Source organism: Astatotilapia calliptera, chromosome 16 (assembly GCF_964374335.1).
Source record: "Astatotilapia calliptera chromosome 16, fAstCal68.1, whole genome shotgun sequence".
NCBI lineage: Eukaryota > Metazoa > Chordata > Actinopteri > Cichliformes > Cichlidae > Astatotilapia > Astatotilapia calliptera.
The window spans coordinates 35797996-35812358 of NC_137437.1; the positions used below are offsets into that span (position 1 = coordinate 35797996).

A 14363-nucleotide genomic window follows, 5' to 3' on the forward strand; every position below is an offset into this window, starting at 1 on the left:
GTTAAATTATTCTCACATAAGTAACTGTAAAAAGGCGAACTGGTTAGGTTATAGTTGGCCAAACTTGTTTGAAGAAGTTCCCACACGACTTTAGGGAATAAAACCAAGATTTACGAGGTGAGTGTGAAGCAACATTAAAGTTTTCCTTCATCGTTATATATAGACAGACACTCCATCCACCCGACAGCACAATACCCCCCTCCTGTGTCTTAATACTACATAGCAACGACGATTTGACGAGCTTTTAATGAAACTCTGGGCCAAGTTTAATAGTTAAAGTCGCTCTCTGTGCACAGGAAACTCATATTTGTGATTTTGTTGGGGGGTGTTTGTCTCTTCTTGTACTGATTTACAGATTCGGACTTTACGGTATTTGGGGTTTAAACCAGATTTTCTTTTAAATATCACTCACTCCTGCGTTGCATCCAGAGAAGACCTGCAGTATCACTGCATGTTATTTATTTGGTTTTAACCGCTTAAATTTCGCTCTTCAGTCAAGTGTGGCGACCCAAATAGACTGCGTTAGTGCGCACGCGCGGTTACGTCTACAGCTTCCTCTTCCCTAGAACTGGTTGTACTGGAGTCCAGTTATACTAGTTTCTTTGTCACGGACTGTTTTTGTTCTTAAAGAGGATTTCGGTGAGTTTCTGACTAATTTTTTCTCTTTGTGGAGCCGAGCGCTGCTCGCACTAGTTCAGTTTACTGCGACACTGCGGATGGAAATTCCAGGAAAATGGATTATAGTTAGCAGCAAGCTAGCACTGCCCCAGTGTTATTGTGTTATCTGAAGTCAGATATCCAGAGTTGGCTCGCTCGGCTTTGATAAATATAGACTGTCACAGCTGGCCTTTTTTGGTGTGATATTTATAATATGTACAGAGTAAAGTGCTGTTTTTATAGATTCGTATCATGACAATGAACGAAGGTAGACAAATGTCCTCGTATGGTGCTGTGCATGCACTGCTGCTCGTACATTTAGCACGCGTGGTGACGTGGACGATGCTAATAGCTGTGGTTACCGCTAACATTTATGGTAAATAGCATTGTTGTTTATACCTGTATGAGTATATGTGTGTGTATACATCCCCAGGGGTGAAGGCTCATACCAGCTTCTGCCCTTCCCTCCCAAACAAATAATGGGGGTGGCTAACATCTGGCTTGTTTCACGTTGCGCTCCCACATGCACACAACATTTGTATGATTCATGCAGATTTGATTATGCATGGGTGGAACTGTGCGGACGGATCCCATTGTTGTTTCCTCACCCTGAGCTCATTTATGTTTTTCTTGCAGAGTGTTTTTATGAGTAATCAAAGGCAGCAGAAGCCTACGCTAACAGGCCAGCGTTTCAAAACTCGGAAAAGAGGTGAGAAACCGCCGAGCATCACTTTGTTTTGGTCACATTAAACACAGGTGGTTTCATCAGGATATACAGATCACGCCCGCCTGTCCTCCCTGTAGCTTTTCATGCTACCAGCAATGGAAAAGCACAGATTGTGAAATCCTGGATTGACTCCAACCTTGATGCCATAATTAAAACAAAAAAATCTTGCAGATAACCAATGCCAATTTTCAGTTCTGATTCAATTCTATTCTATTTTATTTATATAGCACCAAATCTCAACCACTTAGTCTTTGACTTACAACTATTGTCAAAGACCCTACAATAATGCAGGCCGGCAGTACCAAAATTTGCCTGTTTTTAATCTTTTACATTCTCTGCCAACGTTTTGTAACTGGGAACAAATACTTAATATGAAAAAAATATATGTAGTATTTAAAAGACTTTTGGCTCTTCATCATGCCAAAAATCTGAACTATCTGAGTCCCCCTTTTTTCTTTTTTTTAAACGAAATCTAAGTTCAGCTTCACTAGCCACACCCACACATCATTTCAATCCATGAAATGAGTTCTGCTGAACCAAGAAATCATTTCATGGATTGCATTTATATAGTTTTAAATAACTTTTCATTTCGAGACCCTCAAAGCGCTTTACAATGCCACTATTCATTCACTCTCACATTCACACACTGGTGGAGGCAGCTACAGTTGTAGCCACAGCTGCCCTGGGCAATCAGTCCCTCTGGCCGTCACCAGTAGGCGGTAGGTGAAGTGTCTTGCCCAAGGACCGAGACTGTCCGAGCTGGGGCTCGAACCGGCAACCTTCCGATTACAAGACAAACTCCCAACTCTTGAGCCACGATCGCCCACCACTCATTTAAATAGAAGCTGTCTGGTAAGTGAAGCAGGTTTAAATAAAAGAACAGCACATCATGCCATGAGCTAAAGAAACAGCTGAAAAACAAAACATCTATCAGGCTGGAAAAGGTTACAGAGACGTTTGTAAGGCTCTGGGACTCAAGTGAATCACAGTGAGAGCCGTCAGCGACGTGAAGAAAACCTGGAACCGTGGTGAACCTTCACAGGAGCAACCGGCCTACCAAAACGGCTCCAAGAGCACATGAGCGATTTATCCAGGAGGTCACAGACAAACCCAGAGCAACATCTAAAGAACTGCAGGCCTCACTTGGCTCAGTTACATCTGATGTAAAACTGAAGCTGTTTTTATGGCTGAGCAGACGGTGCGTTCGCTGTCTGCTCTGATCTGAGGACTGCCCAGATGCCTGCAGAGAGCTCTCTTGTGAGACTGAGGTAGTTTACAAAGTACGTGGTAAAACCAGTCTGTGTGCTGTTGTTGATCCATCAGGCAGCTGCAGATAAGAGCGAAGTTCTAACAAACAAAGAGTTGAAGTGAAACAGCGTTAAAAACAATGAAAAGGTCACTGCAGCCACCATCTCTGCTTTTCATGCTTTATTTTTTGGCCTTTGAAGTTTTTTCATGGCCCTCCCGTTTTGGGTGAACTCTGGTTTTGCTCCTTGCTCTGTTCCATCACACTTACGTCACTTAGTTGCTTACGTCATCCAGTCCTCCAGGATCTTGGGTGACCGCACAGACGCACATCTGGGGTGGGTGAAAACCCCTCTCCCCCTCTGTCCTCTCAGAATCATGTACGCGGGTGGAGACATAAAACCGGCCTAACACAGCATTTCATGAAAACAACGTCATGCCAACAGTCAGGCATGGTGGTGGGAGTGTGATGGCATGGGGCTGCTTTGCTACTTCAGGACCTGCTCAACTGATGGAACCACGACTTCTGCTCTCTACCAGAAAGTCCTGAACGATTACATTCAGCCACTACTTCATGCCCTCAAGCACATTTGTGTTATACACCAGGACAATGATTGAAAACGCACCAACAAGTCCAAATGACTCGAAAAAAGTTTTTTTTACAGCCTCCAGCTAGAGAGAGAAATATTTTTTTTAAATGTCTGTCTGTTATTTATTGACTCCAAATTTCTGGTGGATTAAAGTTAACTTACTTTTTAAAGTAAGTTATCTCCATAGTGGGAGTTAAATTATGGAACAGTCTAACACATAGGTGTCAAACTCTGGCCCACGAAGCCATACCAAATTATTATTAGAGCTGGCCTACTGGTATTATACAGCTAATATATATATTGTTTAGTATTAAGCTTTGCTTGTTCCTTATTCAGTTTTTCAGCAAAACTTGTTTGAGTCCATAAGAAAAGATTCATTCTTAAATCTGGAGGGATTTTTTTTTTTTTTCAATAAATATTAACGTCAGCCCGCGACCTTGTTCCAGTTTTGAATTTTGGCCCACTGTGTATTTGAGTTGGACACCCCTGGTCTAACATAAGAAATAAAAGAAAGCAACAACATATACCAGTTTAAAATAAAATATAAAAAACAAATTTAAGAATGAAGAAAATGGGGTCAACCCAGGACGGTAATTGGGATGTTTTGGTTTATTTGTTTCAGTATTTGTGAATCTGCTCATTTACATATTCTGTCTTTTATTATATGAAAGTAACTATATTGTGATGATTTTTGTTTTGTTTTGCTTTTGTTTCATTGTTTGTTTGTTTAAGACTAAAAGAAAACTAAATGAATGAGATGTAAAATTTGTGGGGGTAGAGCCAAACAAGTGTATACTTCTGCCTACTCCCTTTCAAACAAAATAATGGAATGATATCACGAAATGATGCTGAATGTATACATTTGAAATAAAAAATGAACTGAACTAATTTGTCTTTTTGTTCTTTTTGCACAGATGAAAAGGAGAGGTTTGACCCTTCCCAGTTTCAGGAGAGCATTGTGCAGGGTCTGAACCAAACTGGCACTGATTTGGAAGCTGTCGCAAAGTTCCTTGATGCCTCTGGTGCAAAGCTTGACTACCGACGCTATGCCGAGACTTTGTTCGACATCCTGGTGGCTGGTGGAATGCTGGGTGAGTTGCAGGCATTTCTTTTAAACTTTGCATTATACCATGGTAATAAAATGTGTCCCCCAGTCGAGCGCTCTCTGGGTCTTCAGGTTAATACTGGCGTGCACAAGTGTCCCCCCTGTTTTTGAATTGATGTCGATACAGTGATCAGCAGAGGTGAAACATGTGATGCGCCTAAGACACGAATATGTGTTTAATTTCAGCCCCCGGGGGTACGCTGTCAGATGACATGACCTGTACAGAGTTCTGTCTCTTCAAAGCACAAGAGGACATGGAGACCATGCAGGCATATGCACAGGTGAATACCACTGTGTTCAGTTCACGTTTTAATATCCATTTGTTTTTATGGATAATAAAGCAATTTTTCCCCTTTAGGTCTTTAACAAGCTCATTAGGCGCTACAAATACTTGGAGAAGGGATTTGAAGAGGAGATCAAAAAGGTTTGTTTCTCTGCATAGCCGGGTCACGTAGGTAGCCTGACCTGCCTGACCGGGTCATGGTCTTGAGCAGTTTGTTTCAGTTTAAAATATAAAGAGTACAGCTTTGCCTCTGCTGTGGTTCAGCCTGTATGTTTACTGTTTTACAGCTGCTGCTGTTTCTCAAGGGTTTCACAGAGTCTGAGCGCAACAAGCTGGCCATGCTAACAGGGATTCTGCTGGCCAACGGGAACATCTCTGCATCCATTCTCAGCAGCCTCTTCAATGAGAATTTGGTCAAAGAAGGTACTCTGCTTTAATACTCGGTCTGTGTGCAGAATTATGTTCACGGTTTCTCTTCCCGAGCCACCATTTATCAGACATTTTAAGGACCTGTACACACACAGCGCACTGTTTGCTTTATCTGGACAGCCTGAATGCTTTGCAGGTATTAATGTAGAAGTAGCAGAGGGACGGGCAGTCATGCAAACGAGTGTTGACAGTATGTAGGCTTTCATTTTAGTCAGAGACTATGGAAAAGCCTTTGATGCCTGCAGACGTGTCTGTTTTCAGCTGCTGGGATTAATCAGGGGAAAAAATGCTGCAGAAATCTCACGTTTTGCTCATTCAGCAGGGCCGAAACTCAATGAGTGGAACTAAATTATTAAACTTTCAATATTAAACATTGTCACTGCAATGTTATCCTCCCATTTGAGTTGTGGAAGTTGTTCTTTCTCTCGTCATTTACTTGTCATCAGTCACATTTGAATCCATTTTCTCCCTTTTTTTCCCTGAAAGAAAGTCAGCGATGGGAAGTCGTATCCTTTATGATTCCAAAGACGAGTCTTTAAAATAACTGAACGCACAAAGAAAACATTTGGGGAATCTCCATTAAAGCAGCTGGTGTCAAACGTCTGCTTCAGGACTGTCTGCTCCACTCTTTGTTTACAAATATAGTTAAATTATAAAATATATTCTAAAAAAGCTGTCCACCCCTGAGTAACCAAAGTCAATGTAATTGGTCACACAGTGGACTTGCTCTGCTACACACAGAGATGCCTAACGTCTGTCCCTCTGACACAGAGTTTGCATATTTGTGCAAGCTGATAGCAGCTGCATGGCCAGGCTACAGAGAACCTGAGGTCTTACAGTAGTGCACGAGTCTGTGAAAGTCTAGAAAGATGCGCCTGCGTTACATTACTACATTTTACACGTGCATGAAGGGAATGCTTAATATTTTCCATTCGCAGCCCCCCTAATGAAAAGGCAATTTTAAAAAAAGCTTCAGAGTAATGGAGTAATGCTAATTTCTGTGCAAATAAGTGCTCTTGTTACATGCTAGTATTATTAATGTGTGATGCAGTAAAAGGTGCAGATGGTGCTGTGAAGTTTTGCTTTGAGTGGGCGTTGTCAGCCGGTTGTCTGTGTTGTACCAGAAGAAGAGATTAACCACAAACACAACAGCTAATAGATGTGATGAGTTAATCCATCAGCATCCACTGCTGCGCCCTTTAAAGGACCCGACGGATGCTGATGGTTTTACCTTTTTGATCATCATACACTTTTATTTAGCTTGTAGATGCAGATGTTTATTTGATTTACCCGTTGGTCCACACTTGAATGTTTTCTTGTTTGTGGCATTTTTCCAGTTAAGAGCCTCGGTGTTGTGTTTACCGACGGATTACTTTGACTTTCTTTATCCTGGCAGGTCTGTCAGTAACAGCTGACTCACATTTTTGTGCATTTGTTCAGGTGTTTCGCCTTGCTTTGCTGTAAAACTCTTCAAATCCTGGCTTTCTGAAAAGGACATCAACTCGGTTGCTGCCAGTCTTCGAAAGGTTGGCATGGACAACAGGCTTATGGTGAGAACGACATCTTCGCTACAACATCTCTACGAGGCTTAGGCGAAGCGGCGTTTCCCCATGCCGCTCAGCGGCCTGTCTGCGTATTCTAAATATGACTGCTTAATTACGGCTCTGCATAAATTGAATAGTTTCAAACTATTGTGGCAGTCACAGCAGCTACTGCACCAAAGGCCTCCTAATTGCTGATGAAGGCTTGTTCGGTCTGCTTCAATGTTTGATTATGTAAATTTGCAGGAACTTTTCCCAGCCAACAAGCGGAGTTGCGAGCACTTCTCAAAGTACTTCACAGACGCCGGGCTCAAGGAGATTTCCGACTTTGCCAGGAACCAGCAGTCCATAGGTGCTCGCAAAGAGCTGCAGAAAGAGCTTGAGGATCTGATGTCATGTGGAGAGCCCCTCAAAGACGTAAGTGTTCGTGGTTTTCCATCTTCTTTTACACAGACTCGCTCCTCGCAGCACACCGCTGTGTAGTAGCACTTAAGATTGCTTTCTGCTTGACCTGTCACCCTTTTGTCTTGAGGAATGGTGAGGAAACGGATGCAGTGGATCAATGGCAAATTCCTGAAATCCACTCAGCCTGAACATATTATCTGCTCCTGCCAACCTCTGTACCCTGCCAGGATGCTTGTAGGTAATGTCTGCCGTGGTTGGTCTGCGTTGATAGTAACGTTTGTTCCGTCTCTCGGCTTGGATCTTATAGATCATTGCTTACGTCCGAGAGGAAATCAAGAAGAACAACATCTCTGAGCAGACGATGATCGGACTAATTTGGTCCAGCGTGATGAGCTCGGTGGAGTGGAACAAGAAGGAGGAGCTCGTGACGGAACAAGCCATCAAACACTTAAAGGTGACACCTGCGTCGCTCTGCTCTTCCTGTTCTTCTTCTCTCCCACGGCAGTTATGACACGATCCGAGAGATCTAAAGAAACGTACGGGTGTCGCTCTTAAATCGTGCCTCGGAGATGTTAGAAAATCCGCGCTGCTGTAGGCTTTGAACTCTGCAGAGAAGATAATTGATTTAGTAAGGCAAAGTGGAAGTAATGGGAGAAATCAGAAGCATCTCCCCCTCCCACTCTGTGTGTGAAACTCTTACTCCAGCTTTTCCCTGGTTTCCATCCTCAGCAATACAGCCCGCTGTTGAAGGCTTTCACCTCCCAGGGCCTCTCAGAGCTCACGCTGCTGCTGAAGATCCAGGAGTACTGCTATGACAACATCCACTTCATGAAGGCCTTTCAGAAGATCGTTGTACTGCTCTACAAAGGTGAGTTAATTATGCCCATAAGGCTCCTGTTCCCACCAGTAAAGACGTTTACTTTGCGGCAGGAAGCGACGCAGGCTTGTGCGACTGATGCCAGATGGCCAGAGATTATAGCCAAAACTTTGCCTTGATTGATGTCATCAACCTGCCTGGTGACATTTGTTTTCCCGGCACCTGCGGACGCATCTGTGCTGTTGGCGTCGAGTTGAAATGATTTCTTTTTCTGTTTTATGTTCTCGTTTTTATCTTTGTGTGTTTTTCTCCCAGCCGATGTCTTGAGCGAGGAGGCGATTCTGAAGTGGTACAATGAAGCCCACCAAGCTAAAGGAAAAAGCGTTTTCCTTGAGCAGATGAAAAAGTTTGTTGAATGGCTCAAGAACGCAGAGGAAGGTAAGCACCTCGTTTCTGTCTGCCACTGATGGGAGATGCCCCAAAACGCGCCTCGTGTTTATGGTCTCCAAATGTTAGTAACTAAATGCACGTCGAGTTTACGCGTCTGGTGACGGATGTTTCCTTTCCTTCAGAGTCCGAGTCGGAGGAGGAGGATGCAGACTGAAGACCTCTGCCTATAAAACCATCGAAATTTGTATTTTTAATCAGATGCAGTACAAGAATTTATAACAGACGCCTGTTCTCTAGTTCTTTTCTTTCTCTATTCTCTACCTCTTCATATCTAGTTCGACTGCAATGTAAGGGCTTTAATGGGGTTGTTTTTTGTTTTTTTTTTTGATGCTCGTATTCATCTTCAAACTCCTTCAGGAGCCAATCAGAGTGCCACATTTAGCTGATAGACTGAAACCTCTGTCATGTGACAAAGCAGAGCGTTTTGGTTTTTTTAAACATGAGACCCTTTAAAATTCGACCATGTGAAGGCGTGTTTCAGTCTTTGTGTTTGATCGCTCTTATTCGGTCCTCTGAAGTGAAAACTGTTGATTTGCGTCTCAGATATGTGACAACTTTGAATTTGTTGCCAGTTTTTAAGATTCTTTATCCATTATTGTTAATGGAGCCGCGTCATCATAAACAGAACTTTGATTTTTCCATACATCATGTGTAACAACCACGCTAGCTTTGTAGGGTTTTTCCCCTTTATCGCACATTTTCAAATAAATGGTTTTCATTACTGCCGTATCCGTTCATGTGGAGTTGAAGGTGAATTAAAGGAGCAATTAGAAGATGTGTACGTACACAGATAAACATGGAAAAGTAGAAACTGAGCTCTTGTGTTTGAGATCGCACTAAAGTTTTCACTGATCTCGGCTGGCCTTATCTAATCATGCAATCAAGAACGGCTGGCTGCCATGCGTGACCCGAGCTGCAAACAAAGATCTCTCTTCACTCCTGTCCCACTTTAAATGGTAATTATGGTTCAGTCAAGCATGTAGGAATGAAAGTGAGATGGTGATTCAAGATGTTATGAAAATGGTCCACATTCATTATAAGAGTCATCTCACAAAGTCTAGAAAGCAGACCGCTTATTGTAATGTTAGCACAAGACGAGGAGAGGTCAGGATGCGTTTGTGTCCAGCTCTTTGTGTTCGATCGTTAGTTATTTTAGCTCTATACATGTGGATTTGTTGGAAGCAGAGTGATCGTGTCATCACATCACAAACAAGCACTCTGGCTCTCACAGCTGAGTTACAAAAAAGCTGCATAGGATGAACTAGTAATGTTCGCTGTTTTATTCAAATGCGTGTAGTACAGAGAATTACAGTACATACTGTAAGTACAGCAGAGCAGCCTGTGTACAATCGACCAATAATCAGTTTCCCTCTGTGCCAACAGATGGCAGTAAATCCTTAAGAGACATTATCGCCCCTGTTTAAGCCTCCCAGAGTTTTGGAGTGAAGCTCAAATAGAAATGCCATTTTGAAGAAACCAGACTAGAAAGTATTAGACACAGCTCCACTCCAAAGTATTTTCTCTGCCTGCGTGTCCCAGGAGGATTTGTTTGCCTTTTAGTTTTATTTAGTCACTGTAAAGAACATGAGACGGTTTGGGAGAGTGACGTGCTGCGGGGGGGAGACGCGACTGCTTTTCAGATTTGCACATCTGCACGTGTGCAGCACTGAATGGCAATGATGCCTCCCAACTCCACCTCTAACTGTGCAGTACTGTTATCTGCTCGCTACCAGTGCTGCATGTCTTCACTCGCTCATATATATATATATATATATATATATATATATATATATAGTAATCATCTTATTTATTCACGCCTCACACACTGGGCTCCTCCCCGCGTGTCGTTGAGTATGTGCACTGCTGCACACTGAGGGATGCTGCAGCATAATGAGCTGTGCACACCCTGACACATCTGTTTGTTTTGCTTCTCTGCCATTTTCAGCAATTACGTATGCTGCTGGATATACAGTAGGTACTCACGTGCTCTTTTTTCACAGGTGTGTCTCACAGCATGTCAGGGTGCAAAGACTGGTGCTAAACGTACTGGCTGAGACGGGCTTAAATCCTGGCTCTCAGTGACAGCGAGGCTGGGCGTGTTTGCGGACCGCGGTGCAGAACTCATCTGAATCAACAGAGACGGGGAGACAGTAACCGTTATTTTGAATGAGAAGAGACAGACTTGAGATAATTACTCAGTTTTCGTCACAAACTACATCTCGCTCTCCTGAAGAGGCCGCGCTGTGTCACATGACCCTGTGTTTGGTTGCTTTTTGCGTTTTATGGAAGTCACCAGGTGAAATATGGAAACCAGGATCAACATGTTGACTGTTTGTCCTCCCATCAGCTTTCTGCTCTTTTAAAGCACGCGGCCATCCTGCCTGCTCTTATTCATAGACGAGCGAGCGTCTGTGTCGGGAAACCAAGACAGCTGAAGAGTTTTTGGGTTACAGGCGTGCTTTTGTCATCGTGGCGCTGTTGGTCCCGTTACCCGCATGTAACGGTGCTTTGTCTCACTGAGGCACACATAGCTGCCTTTTTAATGTCTGGGCCTGACACGTTTATTCTCAAGGTTATTCATCATGTATAACGATCCCATTGTAGAGGCAGCTAATTACAGAAGACAGCGACGTCGGTTTGAACCTTTCAGGCCACCGTTGCTGTTTAACTGAGAACGCTGCACAGTCAATGGTCGTGTCCAAATTCATGGGCTGCATCCTTTTTCATTTTTTTTTGTTTGGGCTGCATCCTCCTGAGGCCGCATTTGTAGACCGATTACGTCACAGCGACGCGCCGAAGGCTGTCCAAATTCGTAGACTCCTCCGAATGCAGCCGACAAACGCGTCCTCCTTTTCCCCGAATTTGAAGGATGGGTCGGGTGTGTCCTTCATGGCCCACCATATCCCAGAATGCATAGCGCGGCCGAGCCAGACTCCAGTTTCCAACAATGTGGGCCGCTACTAAGTTTTAAAATTACTCTTATTAATCTTTCTGGGTCACAAAAGAAACTTTTAACATATTTTCAGGCGAGAAAGTAGCTGTGTAAACATCAAATATCTGCTCGGTTTATCAAGATATCCCATATTTGCAAAAGTGCTTCCACGTTTTCGGAGACGTCTGCTACCCACCAGCTCGATAGCTAGCCGGGAGCTCGAGGGTCACTGATGCGGCCGAGAACGGCACAACTCCCGGCACATCATTTTCAGATCACCGCGGACTTTCGCTACTCGGGTTAAACGTAATATATAAGTCACTTAGACAACCTAAAAATGTTATTGTTGGGCTTTTTTCAGTGTTTTGTTTGTTCGTGAGTAAATCGGTTTGGCTGAGATTAAAGTTATTAGATTAGATTAGATAGTTCTTTATGTCACAGAGGATGAACATAACTCATTCACAGCTGATGCGCTGTGGGTAAAGGAAGCGGGGAGGTGTGCCATCATAAACTATAAAGACTTTTTATTAACGCCTGACTGTAGCTCTCGTTTTCCGTTCGCATTTCACTTTTCTGTATTAACAACCAAAGTCATATCAGAGCAATGAAATGTGTCCGTTTCCTGCTGGCAAAAGGGAAAAAGCAGTGATACAGCTTAGAATTTCATAGAATCACAGTCAGAGATTTTTTCTTCACTTTGCATATTTGATTCTTCTCATACCACGGTATAAAATGCACCTCAGACTCTATGGCAACATTCAATCCTCAGTCATGATCTCTGAGTGGGAGGTCTTTTGTGCACAAACAATGAACACTCAGACAGCTCACAATCAACCAAGAAGCATTTAGTATAAAGGGTACGCAGTAAAAAAAAAAAGGCTTAGGTGGTCCTTCTATAAAATCAAAAATGAGACGGCTAAACGCAGCGTGCGATCTGGACGGAGCTACATCGCCGAGAGAAAGGAGTCATAATGGCAACGGTGAAACGTGCCCGTGGTGCACGCAGGGTTGAGTGATGTAGTGTTCACCACAGCCTCAAATGAGAGCATCTTCATTCCCCAAAAGCCCCTCACACAGCTTGTGAGGGAAACATGGAGTGTGCGTAATGGCCTGGCTGTGAGAGTCCGGGGATTTAGCAGCTAGACTTAAGTCAACTCTGAGGCTCATCACAAACATCATTACTTTCTCCTGGCTTGTCCTTTTCCCTCTTCGCTGGCCCCGGTCTGATAGCTGTGTACAAACGACTAGAAGCAAAGGGAGGGATGGCCTGGTTTGATAAAGAATGATCGACTCGAGGATTGCCATTTACTGGGTAAGTGCTGGTCTGTGGCTCTGTATCCACAGAATAAAGCTTGTGGCATCTTGTAGAGCTGATGTGGCTCACACAGGCGTTTGCACCAAATAGTCCAACATATAACCATTGTCACGGTTAATCAGGACACTTCTGCAGCTGCAGTAACTGATTTTGGTTGGAGCTTTGCACAAACTTAAGAGGGAAGGGGCCGGTGCTTTGACAGAATTCCCGTGGGAACACCAAAGCTACATCACAACACTTTGGCTCTGACAAACCACACAGATAACTTGCAAATGGAATGAAAGTTTGCGTCTCCAGAATGTTTTTAACGAGTCTCCCTGGAGTGTCGCGTAATGACTGTGACTCCAGAAAGCAGAGAGAGTGCATGTGTTCGGTCTGCATGCAGCTTTTTGCTTTCTTTTGCCCGTTTATGCACCAGTAGCTCAAGGGACTCAGACTGTCTGCAGAAAGGCATAAAAAACTACAAAACTGTTTGTGAGGAACGGCAGAGCCGGGAGGAGGAATCCACTTAATGTTAAATCACTCGTAAAAAGTTACATAGAAAATATAAATCGATAAACTCACACAAACATAAAGAATGCTGACATTTTCTAACTGATGAGATACAAAAACAGATTTTAATCAAGAGCATTTTTAAGGGTCTGTGTCTTTTGTCCTCGAGGTGTGAAGTAAGCTTATGTTTCGAGGCACATTTTGCATATTTTCCTTACTTTATACTTTCACTATAGTTTATGTCCTTAAACAATTTGAAACAGAAAAAATGCAAAAGTAACAAAGTCAATGATTTAAGTGACTTGATTAAGTGATTAAGTGACTTGTGAAAAGAAAAAGATTGTACAGAGTTATGAAAGGCAGAGCGCTCGAAACAAAGAAATGCTTCAACTAAATGATTAAATCGCACCCTAACATTTGATAACGTACAACAGAGAGAGGTAGCTGATTATCTGTGATGACTAAAGCAACAGAAAATCTTTTTCCAGCTCTAGTTTTCTTAAAATGGCTAAACACGGTGCTAACTGTAACGAATTCTGCCTCCAAATGGTGTCGTCAATGCAGGAAATCAAAGAAGACCAAAGCTGACCTAAACACCGACTGTCCAAAATATTAAACATGATCCTAAAACAGGTATCTGCATATGAATATGTAAATATATCTTTAAGCTTGGGACAGGAGTGAACAGTGTTCTGGTTTCAGGATGCTTCTGCACTGCTGCGATCCTCATTGTTTTAAGTGATTCCAAATAAAATAGCTCAGCTCTCACGTTACAGTTTTTCCTGTGGATGCAGAAGAAAAGCTAAGTTTAGTAAATGATGCTACATTGCTTCTGTCTTGATGCAAGATCAGTCATCAAGGATACATTCGGTTAGCTAACGTATCCTAACATAAACTTGGTGTTTTGATACTTTTAGGGTGCCTGTCCTTTTTCTGTGCTTCCCAGCTAAGACGTCGATTACTACAAACTATAGATCCTATCATTAGCTGGCTAACGTTCCCAGATAGCAGCCAAAAAGTATTCAGTCACCTCTCCAAGTCACTGAATTCAGGTGTGAAAATCAAGCACCTGCTGCAGACTGCTTCTACAAACGAAAGAACGACACGAGGAGTGTCGGCGTGGTACCGTGATAGGATGAAACCTGTGCAAGTCCAGTCCTGAAATTTCCTCACTACTAAATATTGCACATTTAGCTGTTAGAGGTTTTCTACCAACGTGGAAGCGATGGGCAATGACAGCACCCGAGCCGTGACGTGGTGGCCGGTAAAATCACAGAGTCAAAGTTACCATTGACCATTGAGAGCAGGGTCAGGCTCATAGAGCAGAGGCGGTCGCTACAGACCTCCAACCTTCACGTGGCCTTCAGATTAGCTG

The 14363-nt window shown here is 43.2% G+C and overlaps 1 protein-coding gene across 1 annotated transcript; it reads left to right on the forward strand.

Annotated features, from left to right (window-relative positions):
- Nucleotides 1–185: 185 nt before the first annotated feature.
- On the forward strand, nucleotides 186–8970 carry LOC113008066 (eIF5-mimic protein 2-A-like). Its single transcript, XM_026145215.2, has 12 exons — nucleotides 186–639; nucleotides 1294–1366; nucleotides 4134–4310; nucleotides 4511–4605; nucleotides 4683–4748; nucleotides 4895–5030; nucleotides 6477–6586; nucleotides 6824–6994; nucleotides 7290–7436; nucleotides 7712–7850; nucleotides 8115–8237; nucleotides 8372–8970. Exons 2-12 carry the CDS (start codon nucleotides 1303–1305, stop codon nucleotides 8401–8403), a joined length of 1260 nt encoding a protein of 419 aa, XP_026001000.1. The 5' UTR covers nucleotides 186–639; nucleotides 1294–1302; the 3' UTR covers nucleotides 8404–8970.
- The last annotated feature ends 5393 nt before the right edge of the window (nucleotides 8971–14363 follow it).

What these genes read in the sequence shown, in the direction of transcription:
- LOC113008066 (XM_026145215.2), top strand. Translation starts at nt 1,303, where the DNA reads ATGAGTAATCAAAGGCAGCAGAAGCCTACGCTAACAGGCCAGCGTTTC. An exon ending in TTTCAAAACTCGGAAAAGAG is followed by an intron (nt 1,367 to 4,133) that starts GTGAGAAACCGC and finishes CTTTTTGCACAG; the next exon opens with ATGAAAAGGAGAGGTTTGAC. An exon ending in GGTGGCTGGTGGAATGCTGG is followed by an intron (nt 4,311 to 4,510) that starts GTGAGTTGCAGG and finishes GTTTAATTTCAG; the next exon opens with CCCCCGGGGGTACGCTGTCA.